Source organism: Catharus ustulatus, chromosome 24 (assembly GCF_009819885.2).
Source record: "Catharus ustulatus isolate bCatUst1 chromosome 24, bCatUst1.pri.v2, whole genome shotgun sequence".
In the NCBI taxonomy this organism is placed as follows: domain Eukaryota; kingdom Metazoa; phylum Chordata; class Aves; order Passeriformes; family Turdidae; genus Catharus; species Catharus ustulatus.
The window spans coordinates 6281554-6305743 of NC_046244.1; the positions used below are offsets into that span (position 1 = coordinate 6281554).

Sequence of the window (24190 nt, forward strand, 5' to 3'; positions counted from 1 at the left end):
AGCTTTTTCAAGAAGAGAGGAGTCTTTATTCCCTTGTAACAGGGTGTGCAGTTACAATTTTACACAAGAACTTCCAGGATGGTTCCCAGAGGTTTTCACATCCAGGAAAGAGGAGCAGCAAAACTACCTCCACACACATGGTTTATGTCACAGATATGTGACAAACAACAAACACAATAAAACACTAGAAATTAATTATCCTAAACAGGCACTTGCAACACCTGAACAACTCCCCTAGAAGCTGCTCAGCTCGTGGATTTTCAACCAGCAATTTGCAAAAATAAAATATTATTATATATCTATATATTTTTTAAAAATCAAATGGTGCTTTAAAGGACATCCCAAAAGCTGCTTACCATCCTGGTTGCCCCACTCCCAGTCAGGCCCACGGACCACTTTAGCCCCCTGGAAAGTCCCTTTTAATGTGATGCGAGTCAGGTTCTGTCGAGGGCTCACCAGGACCCTGCAAAAACAAAATCAGAGGAAACAAATGAATTTATTGCTGTTACAGACTCTGACAAAGCTGTGTTCCAGCTGAGGGTTGACACATGAGGACCATCCTTCACTTTTAATGGACATTATTGGGGTGGCCCAGCATGGAGGCACTAATGGAGCTCAGCATGTTCTGTAAGGAGAAAATCAGAGCAGCTCAGAGCAGCAGTGCTGGGGCTGGAGCATTCCCAGCCTCTCCCAGACCTTCCCAGCTGCAGGGAAAAGGGAAAAGAAAAAGGGAAAAAAAGGAAAAAGGTACCTACGTGATAGTGAACAGGGGGTCTGATGTCCTGTTGAAGCAGCTCCCAATTCCCATAATGTCACAGCAGCCTCCCTGCTGGCTCTGTCTGTGCTGTCCCCAAGCTGCCACAAACCCTTCTCATGAGTTACCAAGCCACCAAAATCCACAGGGACCTGCCTGCTGGCTCAGCCAGGCTACAATCCCCTTTTCTAGGTGAATGCAGAAGTGCCCCAGTCCATGCCCCAGGAGCCAGACAGGCTCTTGGCAACTCCCAGCCCAGACAGAGCAACCCAAGTTCAGCAGCTGCTCCACAGGGCAAGGGGAGGGGAAGCTTCCTGGGGGTAGGGCTGACCTCAGAGCACTGCATTTATTTTCCATCTAATACCTCCAGAGGGAAGGTGAAGACTCAGGAGGATAAAAAGCTTATGCTTGAACTTACTGTTTACTTATCCAGCAAATGCTTAAGTCTTTTACTTCTCTTAACCTGTTAGCAGATCTCCCACCTGTGGTTTACAACCTGTGTGTTTCAAAGGAGGGAGAGATTATTTATGCCTTGCTCTTTCCATCACTGAATGTTCATTAATTAGGAAAATGAAGGCCCTGTGTTTGGAGGCTTGAGATTTTGTCTGCTTTAAGACTGGATATTGTTATGAAAGGAGATAATGACAGTGGAGGGAAAAGCTCAGCTATAAAGAGCCACTGCTCAGCATTCTTTTTATTGCACTGTGTCAGGCATTACAGACTGGCTTCAAAAAAACCAGCATGGATTTGGGTATAGCCTCTGAAACAGCTTAGATGTTTTCAGTGCATTTTGTTCAATGTTTTTCTAATAATTTATCAAAGATATCTGAGCCAAGCCCTGAGACAAAGTGGTAAAAATATAATTCTCTCTTCCAAACCCTTCTCTCACAAGGGATGGGATTCAGTGCAAAGATTCTTAGTGATAGTAAAACAAAGCACCAAGCTGAGCTTAAGATATTTAAATAGCAAAATATCCACCACTCATTCTATTCTTAGCAAAAGTTCCCTTTTTGGATTATCATGTAACAGCAGTCACTCCCCAGCTCAACACTCTCACATTAACCTGCCACTTCCTCTGAAATCTGTGGATGGGGACCAAAAAAAACCCAAAGCTGATCAATTTAGAAAGCTGAGCTTCATTAAAGAAGGAAAATATAAAAAACTGCATCTCCTGTCCTGTTGAAATGCTGGAGCCCCCCTTCTCCAGCCTCCCCAAAATCCTTCTTTAAACCAGCACCTCCAAAGAGAGATGCAAGCACCAGATCTCCTCAGCCAATTATTCTTATCAAGGTTTTTATCTAATTCAATGTTTTGCTCCAAATCCTGGATAAAGTTCCCCAGTGTGATGCAAAAATCCCCCTGGGATAAATTTAACCACAGGGATACTGCCTTTAATAACAAGGTTCATTATGACAGCACAAGTCTGCAGCCATTTCTGCCCCACAAATTCCAAGGATATTCAATTACTGCAGAGCCCAGAGAGCTCTGGGAGCATGGACTGTGCAGAATGAAGTTCTGGCTCTCTCCAGCATGCTAAGCCACTCCCTGGGGATGTTCTGCCTGTGCTCAAATCTCCCTGAGGTGCTTATTTGGCATCTGGAACAGCAGCATCACCTCTGCTTTAAACAGAAGGATGGGAGATCCAAATTGACTGATCTGGAGACATTTAAACAAAAATTATTTTTAATTTGCAGCAGCAAGCCAGAGTTCCTTCGCACCAGGCATGGCTGATGTGTTCTGGGAGATTTTTCTGCTGCACAAAGTTCTCACCTGAAGAAATAAGCACAATGAAGGGGGCTGGGGAGCAGAAAGGATGGTCACCCTGTAAGGTGACAGGTCATAAATATGAGATTAAAGACCCAGCTCTAAACCTGATTTTCAACTTGTAGGACACACAAACCCACATCCCTGCCAGGACACACAAAGATCCACCTCCAGAAAAGCCCAACATGAAGATTTTGCAGGCACTACAGGCAAAAATGACCTCAATGCAAGAAATTCCAGGTTTTTTAATCCCCCCAGCAAAGCTTTTCCTGGAGCTCTTGCAGCACAGGATCAAGGAAGGCAGTTCTGCCAGATGGCTGCTGCCTGCTCAGGCAGGAACCAGACTGAGACAAGGACACTGGGAGAGGGATCAGGAGCACACAAACCTATTTCAGGAACTGTCTTAACTCAGATTTTTCTCCTTTTCAATCCCTCACAATGCCCAGTTCTTGACAGAACGAGTTGTATCTTTATAAGAAAAAGTTGTGATTTTTTTTTTGGTAACCCCCAAGGTAACTCAGATTAAATTCTGTTCTGGAAAGTCACAGCAGGGAAGGTTTCACACCAAGGTTACAAAAAGGTTCCTGCAGATATTTTTCACAACTGTGCCCTCAGAAATGTTCACCCAGAGCATTTAAAGGCAGAATATTGCACTGAGAAGATGCAGAAACACCACTGAGCACACAGAGTGAAAATATCTCATTATCATCCTCCAAACATCATTATTAGGTCAAAAGCCAGGCTGAAACTGGTTCAGTGATGGTTTGTTTCCCTTCATGTAATTCCAGAAAAGATAAAGATAAAATATATCATTGAAACACAATCCCTGTTCTAGAAATCAATCAGAACAATCCAATTTACACAAGGGCAGCCCCAGTATGACAAGACACCTTGGTGTTCATGTTTGGGGTTTTTTAAGGAGGCACACACAATTTTATCTGTCAAATCATGGTGGCTTTTCCTCTGAAAGTAAAATTCATTAACAGATAAAAAAAAATAACAAATTCATACAAATAAATCCATTTTATTATATCACATCTTTATAAGAAAAAGTTGTGATTTTTTTTTTTGGTAACCCCCAAAGTAACTCAGATCAAATTCTGTTCTGGTAAGTCACAGCAGGGAAGGTTTCACACCAAGGTTACTAAAAAGGTTCCTGCAGATATTTTTCACAACTGTGCCCTCAAAAATGTTCACTCAGAGCATTTAAAGGCAGAATATTGCACTGAGAAGATGCAGAAACACCACTGAGCACAGAGAGTGAAAATATCTCATTAGCATCCTCCAAACATCATTATTAGGTCAAAAGCCAGGCTGAAACTGGTTCAGTGAAGGTTTCCCTTCATGTAATTCCAGAAAAGATAAAGATAAAATATATCATTGAAACACACTCCCTGTTCTAGAAATCAATCAGAACAATCCAATTTACACAGGGGAAACCCCAGTATGACAAGACACCTTGGTGTTCATGTTTGGGGATTTTTAAGGAGGCAAATCTGGCAAATCATGGTGGGTTTTCTTCTGAAACTAAAATTCATTAACAGATTTAAAAAAAATAACAAATTCACACTAATAAATTAATTTGATTATATCACATCTTTATAAGAAAAAGTTGTGATTTTTTTTTTTTTGGTAACCCCCAAGGTAACTCAGATTAAATTCTGTTCTGGAAAGTCACAGCAGGGAAGGTTTCAGACCAAGGTTACTAAAAAGGTTCCTGCAGATATTTTTTACAACTGTGCTCTCAGAAATGTTCACCCAGAGCATTTAAAGGCAGAATATTGCACTGAGAAGATGCAGAAACACCACTGAGCACACAGAGTGAAAATATCTCATTATCACCCTCCAAACATCATTATTAGGTCAAAAGCCAGGCTGAAACTGGTTCAGTGATGGTTTCCCTTCATGTAATTCCAGAAAAGATAAAGATAAAATATATCATTGAAACACAATCAATCAGAACAATCCAATTTACACAAGGGAAGCCCCAGTATGACAAGACACCTTGGTGTTCATGTTTGGGGATTTTTTAAGGAGGCAAATCATGGTGGGTTTTCTTCTGAAAGTAAAATTCATTAAGAGATAAAAAAAATAACAAATTCATACAAATAAATCCATTTAATTCCAAATATTCCTCACCCAAATTTCTTATCTTCAACTGCCACTGCAGAAATATCACCTGTTGAGGAGGTTACCATGTAAATAAACCTGCAGCCCTTTATTGCCCAGTAATCAAACACCCAGCAGCTGTCACTCAGCTCCCAGCAGATGGGAGGTTGGATTATTGAAGCTGCCTTGAATGGCTCTGCACTGCACAGATCTAAATCAGAGCACGCACTTGTTCCTGGATCTGATTTCCAAATCCAGCTGGTAATGCCACCAGACAGAGCTGGTTTAGGAATTACAGATGAAAATAACTGCAATTTCTGTTTTGACTACAGGAGAAAACACAATGGGAGAAAATATTTGTATTTCTTGTGCTTGATTACACAAAACATTTCCCTGTGCAGCTCGCTGGCTCCTCCAGCTCCATTGTTTGCCAGGAAAAAAAAAAAACAACAAAACCAGGGATTGTGAAAAACTACTGAGGTTGTGATTTATTGGTGAGAGGAGGCTAGAAAACAGCCTGGGTAAAATCTGAAATTCAACTCAGCCCCAGCCCTGAGCAGGTGATCCAAGCAAAATGTTGGTGCTGCATGGGAATATAACAACATTAATGTTTTGTATGGGATTATCTCAGGTTTCATTATTTGCAGAACTCACCAGAGTGTGCCTGACTTTTCCAGCCCTAATATAAACTTGATGAGCTTTGCTTTGCTGCCCTGCTCACAGACACTGATTTATCTTCCAATTACTAAGCACATATTCAGCAAATGGATACAACAACTCTGAAAAAAACTGAGCTGCCCCATCCTTTTAAACAAAGGATGAGAGCCTCTCCCACAACATTCAAACTAAACAAGAACAATTAAAAAAAAATAAATTAGGAGGTCAGGAAGAGATTACCCCAAATAGCAAAATTAAAAAAAAAAATAACCAGCACCTCAAGTTCAAACTCAGGTCATTTTAAGAGCTGAAATAGCTTCAGGTAAAGGTGTCTTCAAAGCCTCTTTAGAAAACTGATTGGGAACCCTCTGCAGTGCCTGTCTGGGGTTAAATCCTCCTAAATCCTGGGATTAGTGACCTGCTACAAACAGGGATGTGTTGGCCTTGCCTGCTCCAGGTGGCCAGGGGTGGCTCTGGCAGCAGGAATTTATGAATTTATGAATTTATGAAAAACCAAAGGATCCCCATTCCCAGAGAAAGGAGGTGGGAGAATCCTGGTCTCTAAAGGAGACTCAACAACAAACAGCATTTACCAGGACTTTTTAAATACTCTGCTTTGCTCTTTTTGTCCTTAGGGAGCTGCCAAAGGTTTTATCTTCTACTTTATTTAGAATTAAAAAAAAAAACAAAAAGGAGAAAAAAGAAAAAGAGAGATGAGTGATCTAAGCAATAGTCCCAGTGAGTCATAAGCAGGCAATTTCTGCTTTTGAAAAGGATGCTGCAGTGCCTAGGGGAAATGTCTCCAGAGCTCAGAGCTCCCTCACTGCTCAGAAATCCTCTCCATGGCATTGTTAAAGGTGATCTGATTGTTCAAAGGTGATCTGTGCCCTCTGTCCCACCCAGGACATTCCATCCTCAATGCAGAGCACTCTCCACACCCCTGCACCAACAAATCACATTTGCATTAAAGCAAAGCTGCTCCCACTGCTCCCTGCCCTGCACTGCAAGGCATTTCTGACTCAAAGGGATTTCATTTGCCAGCTGCCTGTGTGAAAAATGCAGAAAACACATTTATTGCAGTCATTGTGGCACCCTCAGTCCTCTGTGTAAAAACTGCAGAAAATACATTTATTGCAGTCATTGTGGTACCCTCAATCCACTGTGAAAAACTGCAGAAAATACATTTATTGCAGTCATTGTGGCACCCTCAGTCCTCTGTGTAAAAACTGCAGAAAATACATTTATTGTAGTCATTGTGGCACCCTCAGTCCAATCCTGAATCCAAACCCAAAGCTGACAACCTGCTTGCTCCAAAAGCTGAGTGACTTCCAAGAACCACAATGAAAACCTTTCATTCAGTTTTAAACTCAGCTTCTTCCTGGAAAATTTCTGATTCCTCTCCAGCCCAAAACTCAGCTGGAATCAATACCTGCCACACAGGAACAGCAGGAAAAGTGCTCCATGATCCAATTAAACTGCTGTTTTATGTTAGCCCCTTATGGAGGATCCCAGAAATCATTGCCACACCTGACAGGCTCATGCTGTGTCTCCTTTTTTTTTATAAATTCCTTTTTTTTATCAGCTGTTTGTTATTCCTGCTAACACACAGCAATGTAAATCAGAACAGTGCTGGTTTTATTGATGTTTGGTATCAGGGCACTCTGACTTATGTCTAGAGTTGTTTTTGTCAAATAAAGTTAATTTAGATCACATTTTCTCTAACCACTCAACCAGCCACACTCACAGAAAAAAAAAAAAATTAAAAAAAGTGAAAGAATTTAGGGAGGAAAACCTAAAAGCCACTAAAGCACCATCAGGTATCACATCCACAGAGCTGCCCAGTGCTCCCACGACATTCCAGAATGCTGCTGCAGTTTCTGGGCAAGCCAAACAATTCACCCAGGACAGGGTCCCTGGATGTTCTCCAAGCTCCCTTTGTCACCCTGTCACACTGCCCAACTCCAGCAGAGCCTGGACACAGGCACAGACAAGTCCTGGAAGGGAAAATTGCTCTATTTACATCTTCCACCACTCAGATTCCTCAGAAAAAAAAAAAAAAAAAGGAAAAAAAAAAAGGAATAAGTTCTGCAGAGGATGAGTCCTGGGGAGAAATTACCTAGAAATCTGCTTTTTGATCCAGGTGCTGCTGGGGAAGGTCAGGCCCCTGCTGCCCAAAGCATTTCCCACCTGCAGGGTTGGGAAATCCTCAGCACAGGGCAGAAAATTGGGGCTGCCCTGCAGCAGTGCCTTTTTTATTTTTAATTTTAATGTGAGTAAAATGATTCACCTTAAAGCTCAAATAAAAGACACAAGCAGTAACTACTTGGAGATAATTCTGTTATTAATAAGAGAAAGAAACCCCTCATGTCTATTTTTAGAGAGGTGTATTTTTATAGACACACCAAATTGTGAAGCTCATTTCACAGCAGGATCTGGCTGGTTTCTCATATTAACACAAGCTCCACAAACACCCTGATCTGGTGGAGAAACACAAATCTCAGAGCTCAGAGGGGAGATTCTCTGGCCAGCAACATCCCAGCCCTGCCAGGACTCAGAATTCTGGCTCAGCCAAGGCTGGCACCGCTCTGGCAAAAGCAGCTCCAGGCAGAGCTTCCCACATGGCAGGAAAAGCAGCTGCAAATCCCACCCCAGTGCCTTGAGCACAGTAATTACACTTTTCATTCCACAGATGGATGCAAAGCACAGTGATATTTTCAAAGGCGGGCAAAAAAAAAAAAAATAAAAGAAGGGAAAAAAAAAAGAAGAAAATCAATGACAGAGATAAGCTGATTTCTTATTCCTTCTCCTGAAGGCAAGAGGATTACATGATTCATCTCCATGCCCACTTTAGGAAATGCAAATAAAAGGACTGGTGAGGCTATTTTTGAGTTCTTCCTCAGGACAGGAGAACAGATTTCCCATGTTGTGGTAAATCATGGAGGAGCACTGAGTTACAGATGCTGTTCCACAGTGCAGCAGTCACCTCCAAAAAAAAATTAATGTGCAGAGCAGGAAAAAGTGAGAAAGTGCTGCTCTTCAGTGAACAGACCCCAAGAATAAATCAAATCTGGGAGTGCAAGATCCCTGTCAGTGAACAGCAAACAGCAAAGCATGGCTGAGATATTATTTAATTGTTGGGGGGCTGAGGAAGAGAAAAACCAGAGCAGAAATCATTCTTTTGTCACTTTATAAAAACTCTCTGCAGATTTCTGTTTGCTGCCTTTTTTTTTTTCAAGCAGCTTCATAAAACCCAACCAAGCTTGGCATTATTCTATAGAACAAATTTTTGAAAACCCAATCAGCAAAACTTGAGCACTGCCTGATATATTTACATGAAATTCTTTATAAATTATTCAAGCATGTACAAGTTAGATTCTACTGGGTTATTTTGCACATCCTGGGGTGCACACAGCAGGTTTTGGAGAGCCCCAGGATGGAATCGAGCCCCATTAATTGGAATTATTCTATAGAAGAAATCCTTTTGGTCATGCAAGCCGACCAAAAAAACTTGAGCGCTGCCTGATCTAAATCCATCAATATTTAGATTCATTTTTTTATTGATCTCACAGAAAGGCACCAGTTAGGTTCTACTGGGTTATTTTGCACATCCTGAGGTGCACAGAGCACATTTTGGATGGAACTGAGCCCCATAAATTGGAATTATTCTATAGAAGAAACTTATTTGGTCATGCAAGCCAACCAGCAAAACTTGAGCGCTGCCTGATCTAAATACATCAATATTTAGATTCATTTTTTTATTGATCACACAGACAGGTACCAGTTAGGTTCTAGCTCTTGTTGGATTATTTTGCACATCCTGGGGTGCACACAGCAGGTTTTGGAGATACTCAGAATGGAAATGAGTCTCATAAATTAGAATTATTCTATAGAAGAAACTTGAGCGCTGCCTGACTTAAATACATCAATATTTACATTAATTTTTTTATAGATCACACAGACATATACAAGTTAGGTTCTACTGGGTTATTCTGCACATCCTGGGGTGCACAGAGCACATTTTGGATGGAACTGAGCCCCATAAATTAGAATTATTCTACAGAAGAAACGTTTCTGGTCATGCAAGCCAACCAACAAAACTTGAGCGCTGCCTGATCTAAATACATCAATATTTACATTAATTTTTTTATAGATCACACAGACATGTACAAGTTAGGTTCTACTGGGTTATTCTGCACATCCTGAGGTGCACACAGCAGGTTTTGGATGGAACTGAGCCCCATAAATTAGAATTATTCTACAGAAGAAATCCTTTCGGTCATGCAAGCCAACCAGCAAAACTTGAGCGCTGCCTGATATATTTACATAAAATTCTTTATATATTATCCAGGTATGTACAAGTTAGATTCTACTGGGTTATTTTGCACATCCTGGGGTGCACAGAGCAGGTTTTGGATGGAATTGAGCCCCATAAATTAGAATTATTCTACAGAAAAAATCCTTTTGGTCATGCAAGCCGACCAAAAAAACTTAAGCAATGCCTGATCTAAATCCATCAATATTTAGATTCATTTTTATATTGATCTCACAGACAGGTACCAGTTAGGTTCTACTGGGTTATTCTGCACATCCTGAGGTGCACAGAGCAGGTTTTGGATGGAACTGAGCCCCATAAATTAGAATTATTCTACAGAAGAAATCCTTTTGGTCATGCAAGCCGACCAAAAAAACTTAAGCGCTGCCTGATCTAAATCCATCAATATTTAGATTAATTTTTTTATAGATTACACAGACATGTACAAGTTAGGTTCTGCTGGGTTATTCTGCACATCCTGAGGTGCACAGAGCAGGTTTTGGATGGAATTGAGTCCCATAAATTAGAATTATTCTACAGAAGAAACTTCTTTGGTCATGCAAGTCAACCAGCATAACTTGAGCGCTGCCTGATCTAAATCCATCAATATTTACATTAATTTTTTTATAGATCACACACACAGGTACCAGTTAGGTTCTAGGTTCTTGTTGGGTTATTTTGCACATCCTGAGGTGCACACAGCAGGTTTTGGATGGAACTGAGCCCCATAAATTTGAATTATTCTATAGAACAAACCTTTTTGGTCGTGCAACCCAATCACCAAAACTTGAGCGCTGCCTGATACATTTACATAAAACTCTTTATATATTATCCAGGTATGTACAAGTGAGGTTCTACTGGGTTATTTTGCACATCCTGGGGTGCACAGAGCAGGTTTTGGATGGAACTGAGCCCCATAAATTAGAATTATTCTACAGAAGAAACCTTTTTGGTCATGCAAGCCAACCAACAAAACTTGAGCGCTGCCTGATCTAAATCCATCAATATTTAGATTAATTTTTTTATAGATTACACAGACATGTACAAGTTAGGTTCTGCTGGGTTATTCTGCACATCCTGATGTGCACAGAGCAGGGTTTGGATGGAACTGAGCCCCATGAACACGCTGAGGGAGGAAGGGAGCACTCACGGCTGGGAATGCGCGGTCTCGTAGCGCTCGAAGGAGTGCGACAGGTCGTGTTTGTTGTTCATGTAGCACTGGGTGCACAGGTCGTAGTCAAAGCACATTTTGCATTTCCACCTCATGCCTCGGATGCCGTGCTTCTTGCAGCAGTCACAGATGATGTTGGGGTGACGAACGCCTGGGGGAGCAAAAGGGAAAGGGAGATCTACACAAATTCCAGGTCAAAAAAAGATCTTTGAGATCCACACAAATTCCAGGGAAAAGCAGGGTCTTAGAACCTCCCTTCCAAAAAAAGACCTTTGAGATCCACACAAATTCCAGGAATATTTAGGCTCTTAGAACCACCCTTCCAAAAAAGTTCTTTGAAATCCACACAAATTTCAGGAGAAAACAGGGTCTTAGAATCACCCCTTCCAGAAAAAGTTACTTGAGATCTACACAAATTCCATGGAAAATCAGGGTCTAAGAGCCACTCTCCCAGCACTGAAGAATGCCAAACCCTTCCAGAGAAAGTTCTTTGAGATCCACACAAATTCCAGGGAGAATCAGGCTCTTAGAACCTCCCTTCCAAAAAAAGATCTTTGAGATCCACACAAATTCCATGGAAAATCAGGTTCTAAGAGCCACCCTTCCAGAAAAAAGTTACTTGAGATGCACACAAATTCCATGGAAAATCAGGGTCTAAGAGCCACCCTTCCAAAAAAAGATCTTTGAGATCCACACAAATTCTAGGGAAATCCAGGCTCTAAGAGCCACCCTCCCAGCACTGTAGAATGCCAAACCCCTCCAGAAAAAGATATTTGAGATGTACACAAATTTCAGGGAAAATCAGGCTCTTAGAATCACCCTCCCAGCACTGCAGAATGCCAAACCCTTCCAAAAAAAGACCTTTCACCGAGCCAAGTACTTCACAGGAGTGCTCCACACACAAACACAATGCACACAGAAATCCTCTGAGTCCTGTGTTCACCTCTTTACAGCTCCTTCCATTCCCATTTTTAGTCCCAGTTGTGTGTAAAGTAAATATCTCTGTTCATTACAGCACATACTGCTCATGGGAGAGTGCCATGCTTAGTGCTGGGCACTGACACAGCTCTGTTTCTAAAGAGAAATTAGAAAAATTCCTAATTACAGGCTACAAAACCCTGGCACAACTGTTCTGAATGAACCTACACTTTACAGAATTAGGACACACAACTGTAAAAGGGATATGAATGAAATTTGTTGAATGCATGCTTTAAAGGGGAAAAAAATCATGTCTAGTAGGTGATGCAATAATACAATGTGAAGTGGTATGTGTAATTTGAAATATCCATTTCAGGGCCTCTCTGCAGCGTGACAAAATCAATGAAAGTGTTCAGCTCACAAATGGAAAAAGTAGGAAAGCAGAACCTTAGCACAGAGGGAAACAGGAATGTCCTGGCCATGCAAAGGCTGTCCCAGCACAGGGAACAGGGACAGGAGGTGGCTGTGCCCTTGTCCAGGCCCTGCTCAAACTTGGCACAGAGGGAAATAAGAATGTCCTGGCCATGCAAAAGCTGTCCCAGCACATGGGACAGGGGCAGGAGGTGGCTGTGCCCATGGTTGAGCATTGCCCAAAGCCTTTACAAAGAGGGGAACAGGAATGTCCTGGCCATGCAAAGGCTGTCCCAACACATGGGACAGGGACAGGAGGTGGCTGTGCCATTGCCCAGGCCCTGCTCAAGCTTGGCACAGAATGAAACAGGAGCATCCTGGCCATGAATAAGACTCAGCACAGCTCTGCAGCAACCAAAGGCTGGCTCAGGGGGCAAGAGGTGGCTGTGCCAGTGGCTGTGCCATTGTCCAGGCCCTGCTCAAACTTGGCACAGAATGAAACAGGAACATCCTGGCCACGAACAAGGCTCAGCATCGCTCTGCAGGCAGGCTCACAGGACAGGAGTGCCCTGAGGCAGGAGCTGACCGTGCCAGTGGCTGTGCCCTGCTCTGCTCACCTATCTGGGCGTTGTCATAGAGCAGCAGGTCGTAAGCCCCCTGGAATCCCGTGCGATAGTTGGTCCTGTTGCCCTGATCCCACTGCACCACCACGGTCTTGTCGGGCGTGGTGGGGCTGCCGGTGCGGCCGATCTCCACCACGGTGCCCACGTTGCCCTCGCCGCTGTCCTGGCTGCCCCATTTCCAGTCCACTCCACGGACAACCCTCATCCCGACCTGCATGCTGGCATGGGGGTCCAGCTCCATGGATCTGCACTGCAAACCCTACAGCTCCTCCTGCACGGGGGTCTCGGAGACGGGCGGGAGCAGCGGCAGCGCTGGCGGCGTGGGGGGCAGCATGGTCAGCACACCTGCAAAAACAACATCAACTTCAGCACACCTGCAAAAACAACAGCAATTTAGGGGTGCCACTCCATGCAGCACATTAGCTGTAGAAAATGCTGCTGAGGAGATAAATATCTGGTTTATACAGAACTCACGGCTTAAGCACTGATGGGAATGATATAAAAACTTCCAAGGCTCATCAGCATCTGCAATAATATCCAAACATTTCTTTCTGAGAGTTGTGCATGAGGGAAGAGAACTGAGCAAGGACCAGCCCTCGATTCCAAACTCAAGAAAAAGCACAAGAGCCACCAGCAGAAACAAGCAGGCACAGTAAATAAAATGGAGAGAAATGGCCAAGAAGACACCAGCAGCACGATTTTAGCAATAAAAATCAATCTTAGCCTATTTTTCAGGAAGTCTCCTCACATGCATCTTATCTGAACACAGCACTGTGGAGTTTCACTTGCCCTTCAAGGCAGTTTTGGTTTTGATTTGAGGCTACAGGAAGTTTTAAAAGCTGAAAGAAGCGTTTGTCCGTTCTCCCCAAGTAACGGCAGTTTTTCAAAACCACACCAGTGTCAGATTCATTTCAGCCTTTTCCTGTTATTTATGCATGAGCTACAGCAGGAACAGGGAAGGGCTGTTGTTCAATCTGCAATAAACCCAGCAGATTTAGTGCTGGGATCAGTGAGGCAGGGACAGCCTTCCCAACTGTTGCCATGACAATGGGTAAATGAGGTGAACACCACACAGATGCAGCACATCCTCAATTCTGAATTAAACCAGATTCTTCAATCAAGCAGATTCTCAAATCCTCATTTCTGTCTTTACCAGCACAAGACAGAGAAGAGGAATGGAACTTTCAATATGTAGAGCCTGGAAAAAAGTCCTGTAGCATCCTTGGGTCTCTCTCTTCCTCCTGAGCTATCAGATTTTCTCAAAAATTGAGAAGATGGCCCAAGAGGATACCAAGGGATGAATAATGCAGATGGCACAAGCAGAGCTCCCCCAGTGCCACGACACAGAGGGTGAGGAGCTGCTCCAGCTGAGCAGCTCTGGGCCCTGGGATGTGTTGTCAATGCTCCCACCCACCAATAAACACAACTAAAACCACCAAACCCTAAAAATAAACCCATCCTCCAGCCAAACATCCCCTTCTGAACGTATGGAGGAGTGGTTTGATGCAAAACCTCATTTGCAGGGTGCAGCCTGAGCCTGATTTGTGCTCAGCCTCAGCACCCCTGCAGTCCAGCCTCTCCCTGTCCTCGGTGCTGTGACATCCCAAGGGCTGTCACACAAAACAGCCTCAAACCTTTGTGAACTTCACATCATCCTCCCTTCTAAGCAGCACTAAAAGTGGCCCAGGGCGACTCTTTCATTTGTTTTTGTGGGGGTGGATGGAACATTGCTGAGCTGAAGGTGCACCAGTGTTTTCTGTCTTGATGAGAGCAGGAATTATCAAAGAATATCCTTTTTAAAGCCCTAGTGAGACTTTTCCCTCTTCCTCCAGATCAAAGATGAATAAAATGACTATTTATTGCTTCAGCTAAGAGACAGAACTGCTTTTTTTTTTTTTTGTTTAAAGGCTGCTGTGAACCAGTCAAGGCAGTCAAGCAGAGAAAACAAATGGGAACATCCAACAATGCAAAATAAAACATGATTCAATGACTGTCACAGGGCTTCTCCCCTAAAAAGAACCAGCATCACCCCTTCCTGTTTCATCCAAGGGAACTGGGGTGGGTATACTAACAGAGGGAAAAGGAATTCCAGGCTTAGGGAAGGAAACAACAAATTCCACAGGGTGCTGGGTGGGCACTTAGGGTGCCAGCCCTACGAGTTTTCTGCCATTTCACTGGGGCTTCTTCCTCTCCCCAGGAATGAATGAACCACCACAGGCTTAGAACTCTCAGTATTCCAAGGAAGGCAATGCAATTATTGATCAAAGAACATTCCAGGCTGTCCCACAAACCCATACAATGTAAATCCCCAGAGCAGGGAGGAGGATAATCCCTCCCTGCCTGCAAAGAGCAGAGCAGGTTGGCACTGACACAGCAGAGAATCCCAACAGCAGAGCCAGCCCTGTGCCCCAGAGAGGCAAAGCCACACTTCCCCTGGGCACCTTCCCACAAATTTTGGATGCTGCTGGAGCTCAGCTGCACATTTGTGATGCTGAATGTTTTTAAAAGAGCTGTCAGTGCTGCAAAAACCACCAGCAGCCCCTTGCTGGCTGATCTGAGGAGGATTTCCTGATGTGAATAATTCCATTTTCCACACAAGAAGGCACCAAGTGCATCCTGCATTGCCATCTCCTCTGCAGGGGAGATGCAGAGCAGGAGGAAAGGGATGGTCAGAACCTTGATGGGATGAATGATGGTGCTCCTGTGGTCTGAGCAGCATTATTGACTTCCTAAATGGAAATGTTTCACTCACTGAAGCAAATACTCCTCCCCTGATGCTGCCTGGGCTGTAATTATTCCAGGGAAGGACAGGTAGAGCTGCCAGAAATAATTCACAGAGCAAACATCAGTTTCCCATGGGAATTTCAAGTAACCATGAACAAATAATCCATTATAAGAAAAGCAGATTTCTGAATCCTCATCTCACATTCTGACCTTGCCTACTGTGACACAGGAAAGAGCAGCCTGGATATAATCTCTCAATTTTAGGAAATCCCACTAAAACTTCACTGGAAAGAAAGGGAAATACTCCAGCTTTTTTATAGATTTTATATGCAATAATTGTGGCAATATTGAACTGTGAGAGCCCAATTTGCACCTCGTGGGAGGCAAAGGTTGCTGCTGGTCTGGTCCCACAGCAAACAGAACCCAGTGCTGGAAAGGAGCAAAAATCAGTGCCTGGAACCTGATCACATTATTTGTACAGCATGGTAAACAGAGGAAGTGTTTAAAACCAAAAAAAACCCAGCTTTTATTTCTTCCCTTTACACATATTTTGCAGTTTGAATTGTCTCCTGAAATGAATTGCTCTATTTAACAGAGGTTTGCCCATGCAGGAGATGCTTCCTCAGGCAACTGCAAATCACTTCTCCAAAATTCCCAACTTCCCCAAGTGAGCAGCCCCCAAAGCAGCCAGCATTGCACTGAACATTCTGGAAATAACATCACAGAACATTTCTTACTCTTTTCATTCTCTCTGACCCTTCCAGTGCCATTAAATAAAGTCTTATCAAACCATTCAAAGTGCAGACTGAGCAGCCACCACCACTGTAAAACCTCAAGATTTAATTTTGCATGTCCTCACATCAAGATCAACACAATTTTGGTGTAATGGCTGAATTAAGCCAGCTCATACTGACTTAAAAATGATGTTTTTCAGCACTTTCTCCACTACTATGAGCATTTCCCTACAGAAATTAAGCTCAGCAAGGTTTTCCCCCTTTCCTGGCACAAATTTCACAGCTCAGTGCCTGCCCAGAGCTCACCTGCTCACCATCAAGTATTGTTCCCTACCTGTTTTCCTACAGAAATAAATAATTTTGTGTTCTTTAATATCAGCCAACCAAGATGAAACACCTCTGCTCAAGGCTTACAGCTGTTGAGTTCATTACCAAAGTTAGTATTCATGCCAAAAACCTTAAATTAATACAAATATTAGTCACTGTTAGATGAAAATAGACAGAAAACCAGCAAACCACACAGGAAATCAATATTTTTGACCCACCCCCACATGGACAGAGCCTTGCTGCAGAGAAACTCTGGCTGCCCAATCCCTGGAAGTGCCCAAGGCCAGGCTCGACAGGATTTGGAGCAACCTGGGGTAGTGAAAATAGGATGGAACCCAAACCCAAATCCAACCCAAAGCAGTCTGGAACTCCATGAGATTCCCCTGCAAAGCCACCAGGCCTCAATGACACTTTTCTTCCCTTCTCCTGAATTTTGTTCAGTCTAAAACTTTGCAGAATGGCATCACTGCCACAGAGGAGGGAGCAGAGAGGAGCAGATGCTGCTTTTGTGGCTTAATTAGCAACAGCAGATAAATGAAGCCATTTGACTGATAAATCAGTCTGAGCTGAAACAAAAAAAAAAAATCAGATATGGGGCAGCTGCCACTGATGAAACCAATCCATCAAAAATAAAAAAAAAAAGGTGACATCATTTCCAAGCCCAAACCTCACGTGCTCCCAGAGTATATTTAACTGTATTACATAAACAGAATAAAGCAGGTGATTAATAGGCCTTTGCTCAGGGATTAATATCTTGTCATTCCAGCATGAGAGCAGGCACAGGCACATCCTGAAACACAGGGAGGAAAAGCTAAAAATAACCAGCCAGGCTCAGAGTCCCCACCGAGCATTTTATCTCTGCAATCAACACTTGGCCTTTACAAATGCCAGCCCATTGATCTGTTTTGCCCAAACTGAATTTTACATTCCATTTTACACTGCTTGTGCTCTGCCACTGAGCTGTTCCTTTCCCTTTCAGCAATGTTTGAGTGGTTCCCACTCTGCTTTTCCATCTATTCCTTCATCTTGTTAAAAGGAAGCACCAGGAAATTTATTGATATTTAGGGGTAGTAGCTTTGTGCAAACTCTTCATTCCAGCATTCAGGTTTCCTAAAAAATGGATACTAACCTCAGAATAAATGATCTAAATAAATGATCTTCCTAAAAAATCAAGATTCAACCAAGTTTCATCAAGATTCATGAAGGTGGAAGAAATTAGAAGTTACACATCTCAAATTTTGGGTTCATCGTGTGTGAGAATAGCAGGACCCAAAAGCTGCAGTGGACACAAAAAATGAACTGAGCTGGCCTTGAACCTTCAATTTAACTCAAATTTCAACCCCCCTGTGATGGCCACAGGCACAGAAAAGTGAACCTGCTCCAAAAACATAACACTGGTCTACACAAAATCCAAACTGGTTAGACTGTGGACTGAAAAGGGCTTTTTGCCAGCAGTGAACAACAAAATTAATTAAACAGAAAGTGACAGTGATCACCCAAAGACACAGCAGAGTTTTTCATGAATCAGCTCTGTGCTAATGCAGGGCTAAACCATGGAACAAACCTGGATTGCACAATGGTCAATATTTGCTTTAAAGCACTGAAATGCAAACACCACCTTTAGGAAACACCCCCAAGAAGCACAAATAAACAGCTGGTACCACCAGAAGCTGTGGCACACCACAGGGAGCTGGGCTTGGCTGGGATTCACCTCATCTCCTTCTCTGTGCTCTGGTTTAGTGACCAAAGCAGTGCAGACAGCACAGGGGGGTTGGAGCTGGGGTTGAACAATCAACACTTTTTCTGGTTTTCCCACTGAGGGTGCACAGGAATTTGGGAGGGAGCAGCCAGGGCAAGGTGCTCAGCAATAAAAACTGGGGGAAGAAATAAGAAAGAGGAATGTTTGGAGTCTCTCTGCCTTCCCAAGCAATCCTTGCACCTGAGGAATTTCTTAACTTCATTTTACCTTTTTTTTTTTAAGGGTAATTTTAAGGGTTTCATTTTACCCTTCCAGTCCCACTGGGCTGCCAGGTTTAACCCACCCCACACAGAAAGGTGGAATATCTTCTGCCAGCTCAGGGACACTCAAAATTCACATTTCTACATCAACATCAATCAAACCCAATGAAAACACAAGTTCTCTCTACCAGCTTCTACTCCACAGGAAAATTTCAAATTGCTGAGATCGGTGCTCGTGTGCCCAGTGGAGAATTAAAAGTGATTACAAGTGAAAGTTCACACTGGGCATCTCGTGGCTCTCTCTTATTGCATCCCATGAGATAATTGCTCATGAGCCTGATGAAATTTCCTTCTGGCTTTTGATGAACTGTGCTCTTTCCAGGAGGGAGAAAAAACAGCTCCAGCCATTTGCTTTAATTGGAGCAGACAGTTTGCAGATTTGAGCCTGGAGCCTTGGAAAAGCTCAGCAGCTGATGAGAATCCACTTTTTCCTCAATAGCAGATCTCCAAGTTAAATTTACATTGCTTTACAGTAAAAACAAACACTCCCTGCCCACACACACAACCACTAGGTAATGTTGTGTAAGGAAATTTAAAAAAAAAAAAAAAAAAAAGCAATCATTTGCTAAGTTTGAATGAAGGAAAAAATGGGAGAATGGTATTTTAACTTTTCCATGGAAGATCTCTGAGGAAAAGAAACCAAAAACTCAGTATTATTGCACTGAGTGATTCCTTATTATTGCACTGAGTGATTCCTCTCCATCTCCTGCCAGGAATCACCATCACTTTTCTGGCCTTTGGCACTAAGAGCTCAATAATCAACCACATGCATCCCTTGTTTCTGTGCCCAAAACAGTGACAAAAGCCACAATATTAAAAAAAAAAAAAAAAAAAAAAAAGTCAAATACAACCCACCCAGGACAGCTGGAAAATCTCCACTCTTAAAGAACAAGCTTAACAGCTGCATCAGGAAGGGTTTCAGTGCACTTTATCATGCCTTGTGGAAAAGGATGGACTAGGTGGCCTCAGCAAAATCCCTTCCAGAACTATTTTCAATCATCTAGAAATAGAGGATCAGACAGAAACATATTCCAACAGTGAGAAATCTGTCTTGGCAGCAGATTTCAACTGTGCTCTTCCTTGACATTGCTCTGATGTATTTCTCAGAGGCAAGACCATCTGGCCCAGAGCTGATGGTGTGGAGCCCTGGTAAGGCTCAGGTCTGCATCCCTCTCACACCACCTATCAACTCCTATTTACCATTAAAATCTGGGTTCAAGCACTTAGGAGCTCATAAAATTCCAACCTAATGACATGTTTGCCTTGCCTGTCCATAAAGTCAATAAGTGTCCCTAAAAGTTGCTCAATAATCAAAATCCTGATTGACTATGGAAGCGAAAAAATCAAGAGGAATTAAGAATTAACTCTGATATCCTGAATAGTGGGGCTGAGGAAACACAGAGCTGTGGCTCTGGGGTAGGGCTGCTCACAGGTATCTACACTCCAGCACTGGTGGTACAAAGGGATCAACAAATCCTCTGAGTTAGGAACACAATTTTTCCTCCTCTTTCAAAAAGCAGAAAGCAGCTCCTTCAGCCTGGCAAGGAGGGAGCTGGAGCAGAAAACCTGCAGGATCCCTGATGAGCCTTGATAGCTCATCCTACCAACTTGAGATTTCCCTCCAGGCCTCCAGAAGGGTCAGCACTGCACTCCTGCCTGCTTTCAGCCTGCAACTTGCCCTTTCTGTGCTCTGAAAGCAGATCACAGGGTTTAAATCTAATCTCTCCTGACATGCCTTTGGCCAGGCAGGCGTGTGGGAGCAGAACAAAGTGAGGAGGAGCTCTTGTCTTACTCAACCAAGGTTTGAGGGTCAGCATGTCCATCAATTCAGCTCCAGCTCTGTGCATTTTACAAGTCCAGATGTTTTCTTTGTGCTCTGGAGAATCCAAGAGCTCTCTGCAGATGGGAAATGGAGCCATAGGTGTGCATGGGATTGGGACAAAGCTCACACATCCCAGCTCCAAGTTCTGTTCTCCACAGCCTGGTCACAGGAAAAGAAGGAATTCTCAAGCCCTGATCCAGCATTCATCCATAATTCCTTTGGGATTCCATCAGGGTCTAAGATCAATCAACTGAACATCCTGCCAGCACATCAATGCAACTTCACTGATCCCATTTTCCAGTCTAAATGCTGCAAGACTTCTTCTGTGTCCTTGAAAATCTCAAACACTTGTATAGAAGGGAAAGAAGTATTTAAATTCTGCAAGTCTCCCAAGAAACAACAGATTCCACTTTGTTTAAGGAGAATTCAGTGGTCTCAATCCCATCAGAGCTTCCAGGGAGAGTGTATGGAAAGGTGTGCTGGTCTCCTCTGCGAACACTGAATTACAATTCTGGCCCCTCCAAAAATGCCCTTGACAAGCTATGAATTAAAATCCTTGAAAAACAACCAGAACTCAAACAGGACTCTCCATTCTACCCCTGGTAAAGAGCAACAGAAAGGAAAGGGCAGGATCAGAGCTGCTGTGGCACAGTCACATTGAACACAGCACAGATGATGAGCAAGACAAAGAGATTTGATGGGAACAGGCAGGGACAACACGACCTCAGAGAGCTGAACTAGGCTGGAGAGAAAACCTTCAACTCCAGAGAAACCACCAGCACCAGCCCCTGTGAGCAGCAAAATCAAACATGCACAAACACAAGGCAGGGACGAGCTCGTTTCTGAGGCAGCAGCCACAGCTCTGAGCATCCTGTGCTCCTGGAGCCACCCACTTCCACATCCAGGCAGCTGAAAAAGCCATGGAGATGCCCCTTCCCAAGGAAAAGGGAAGGAGACAACTGCAACCACCCCACTTACAGCACTCCCACAGCTTTTTGCAGTTCCCCAGACACTTGACAAAGTTTTAGTGGAAAAGGCATCCCAGTTCTTCCAGACAATCCCAGCAGTGGCCATGGCACACCAAAGCAGAATAACAGATTCTTCACACACGAATTTGGCACAGCATTTTTACAGCCACAGAGCTCCAAACATGCACTCAAAAAAAAAAAAAAAAAGCCAAAACATATGATGCTATACAGCAATATCAGAATAAACAGAGAATTGTGCTGAGCCAAATATCACACAAACATGAAGCTCCTTCTCATGGCAGTGACTCACAGAGCTGTGCTGTGCAGAGAGGAAGGGATGGGAAGCACATTCACCTTTGTGAAGCCTAAAAAGGGAGTAACCCTTCAATAAAACAGAGCTGTGCTGATGCTGATAAATGACAGTTGTTAACAATGCTGCAGGCACCCTGCCTGCCCTTCCACCACAGAATTAAATCAAAATTTAAAAATCAAATTAAATTAAAACAGGCATAAGGTACTGAGGATACACCAGGGGTAGAGCTGAGGCTAAAGAGAGTTACCTGATACCCAACTACTGCCCTCTAAGTTAAAAAAGAACTTTATAAAGGAAAACCCTGTGCCCAAAAGATGTCACCTGCTCCAGACACAAACCTAGACATTTAAAACCAAAACAGGGCAAGAACCTCTCCAGCTCTGCCAAGGCTGTGGAATCTTCCCCTTTTCTCATCTCCATTATCTACTTGTCACATGGCATTGCTCCTATCATGAAAATGTGGGATGTGGCTTATTTACAGGAGCTGCATCCCTTGACAAATCACTCCTCCAGATCCTGAAACCATGAATGAAAAATTCAACAGGTAATCAAGCATGGAGGAAGGTCCTAGAAGGATGCACAGCTGCATCATTCTTCATAGCAGGCAGTTTCAGGAGTGGCTAAACAGAGGAGAAATAAAAATTATATTTCTTTGGAGCCAAATACACTCCTATAGTGACAGAGAAGTGCAGAGGATGTCATGAGGCTCTTAGCCAAAAAGAGAGAAGGTTCAGCAGTAAAGCCAAGCTCAAGTGACCTCCATGAAGGTGAGCCAGGGCTCACTTGCTTCTCAGTGAGGGAGAAATCAGAATTTGTGACATTCAGAAAGTAATTCTGCAGCTGAGCAGTGAAATGAGAGCAAACACCTTCAGTGCCTCCAGTGCAGCTGCACCAACTTCTCTGGGTTTAGTCTGGGTTTAGTCTGGGTTTAATCTGGGTTTAATCTGGGTTTAGTCTGGCCCTTTCTGCCTCCATTCAGACTGGAAATACAGAAACACAGGAGAGGAAAAGCCTCAGCTCCGAGCTCGCTTCCCCACGCTCCAGGGACAATTCCCGGCAGGAATCGCCGCCCCCAGCTCAGGCCTCACCTGCAGTACCTGCGGGGGAACAGACGGGTGTTACACCCGGCAGGGCAGCCAGGAGAACAGCGGGCTAAAGCGGGCCCAAACCCGGCTAAAGTGTGGGAACCACCCGGGCTAAAGCGGCCCCAAACCCGGCTAAAGTGTGGGAAACACCCGGGCTAAAGGGGCCCCAAACCCGGCTAAAGGTGTGGAAACTACCCGGGCTAAAACTGCCGGAACCACCCGGGCTAAAACTGCCGGAGCCACCCGGGTTAGAGTGGCCTCGATCCCGGCTAAAGGTGTGGAAACTACCCGGGCTAAAGCAGCCTCAATCCCGGTTAAAAGGGCCAAAACCACCCCGGTAAAGCTGCCAGAACCACCCGGGCTAAAACGGCCTCAACCCCGGCTGAAACTGACAGAACCGGCCCCGTTGAAATTGACAGAACCAGCCCGGCTGAAATTGACAGAACCGGCCCGGCTGAAATTGACAGAACCAGCCCGGCTGAAATTGACAGAACCAGCCCGGCTGAAACATCCTCAATCCCGGCTAAAGCACCAGAACCACCCGGGCTAAAGCACCAGAATCACCCGGGCTAAAGCACCAGAACCACCCGGGCTAAAGCACCAGAACCACCCGGGCTAAAGCACCAGAACCACCCGGGCTAAAGCACCAGAATCACCCGGGCTAAAGCACCAGAACCACCCGGGCTAAAGCACCAGAATCACCCGGGCTAAAGCGGCCTCAATCCCGCTGAAGGGGCCAGAATCACCCCCATGAAGGGGCCAGAATCACCCCGTCTAAAGCTCCCGCACCACCCCAGCTGCCCCAAGCTGAGGACAGAAGCCAGGAAAAGGCAGGCACGTACCTCAGCGCGAAGGCAGAGCCGAGAATCCCCAGAGCCACAAGCCCAGCTCTGCCCTCGCCGCCGTCCCTCCTCCATCCCCACAGCCGCGCCCGGGCGGGCGGAGAACGCGGGTGAGGAGCTCTCCTGGGCACCGCAGCTGAGATCCGCCTTTACCCCGGTACCTCCCGGTGTGGCTGTGGCAAACCCCCCTCCCCGGAGCCGGGCCGTGTCCCCGGGGCCGCTCCGTGTCCCCGCGGCCGCCGCGTCCCCGCGGTGCCGCTGCCGCAGCCGCAGCTCGGCCCCGCGGCCGCCCCGCCTGCGCTCCCGCGGGCAGCCGGGAGCCGTAGTTCCGCTCCGGGCGCTCCGACTACAACTCCCGGGAGCCCGTGGGGAGCCCACGGGGAACCCACGGGGGGACCTCGGGGTGCTGCGGGCCCGGCCCGGCGCGGGGGTGAAGGGGAAGGGTCGGTACAAGGTGCGGTGTGGCCGGGCCGAGCGGCCGCGCAGCCCTCAGCATGGATGGGGAGGGATGCTGTGAATAAATGTTTGGGGATTTTTGGGATCGCTTAGTCTAACAAGTCCTCAATTTAAAGGGATGGGATGTTGAAAGAGTGGGTTTGGATTGGATATTAAGGGGAAATTCTGCGCTGTGAAGCGT

The 24190-nt window shown here is 44.7% G+C and overlaps 1 protein-coding gene across 2 annotated transcripts in view; it reads right to left on the reverse strand.

Annotated features, from left to right (window-relative positions):
* MIB2 (MIB E3 ubiquitin protein ligase 2) overlaps positions 1 to 23807 on the reverse strand; it is a 45847-nt gene extending 22040 nt beyond the window's left edge. For both annotated transcript variants that reach the window (XM_033079602.1, XM_033079601.1), the window contains exons 1-4: positions 23554 to 23807; positions 12714 to 13064; positions 10747 to 10918; positions 357 to 463 (exon numbers count right to left, since the gene is read on the reverse strand). In XM_033079602.1, coding sequence (XP_032935493.1) covers positions 357 to 463; positions 10747 to 10918; positions 12714 to 12960 — 526 coding nt within the window. In that variant the 5' untranslated portion in view covers positions 12961 to 13064; positions 23554 to 23807. The remainder of the gene's footprint in view (positions 1 to 356; positions 464 to 10746; positions 10919 to 12713; positions 13065 to 23553) is intronic.
* Positions 23808 to 24190: the final 383 nt, after the last annotated feature.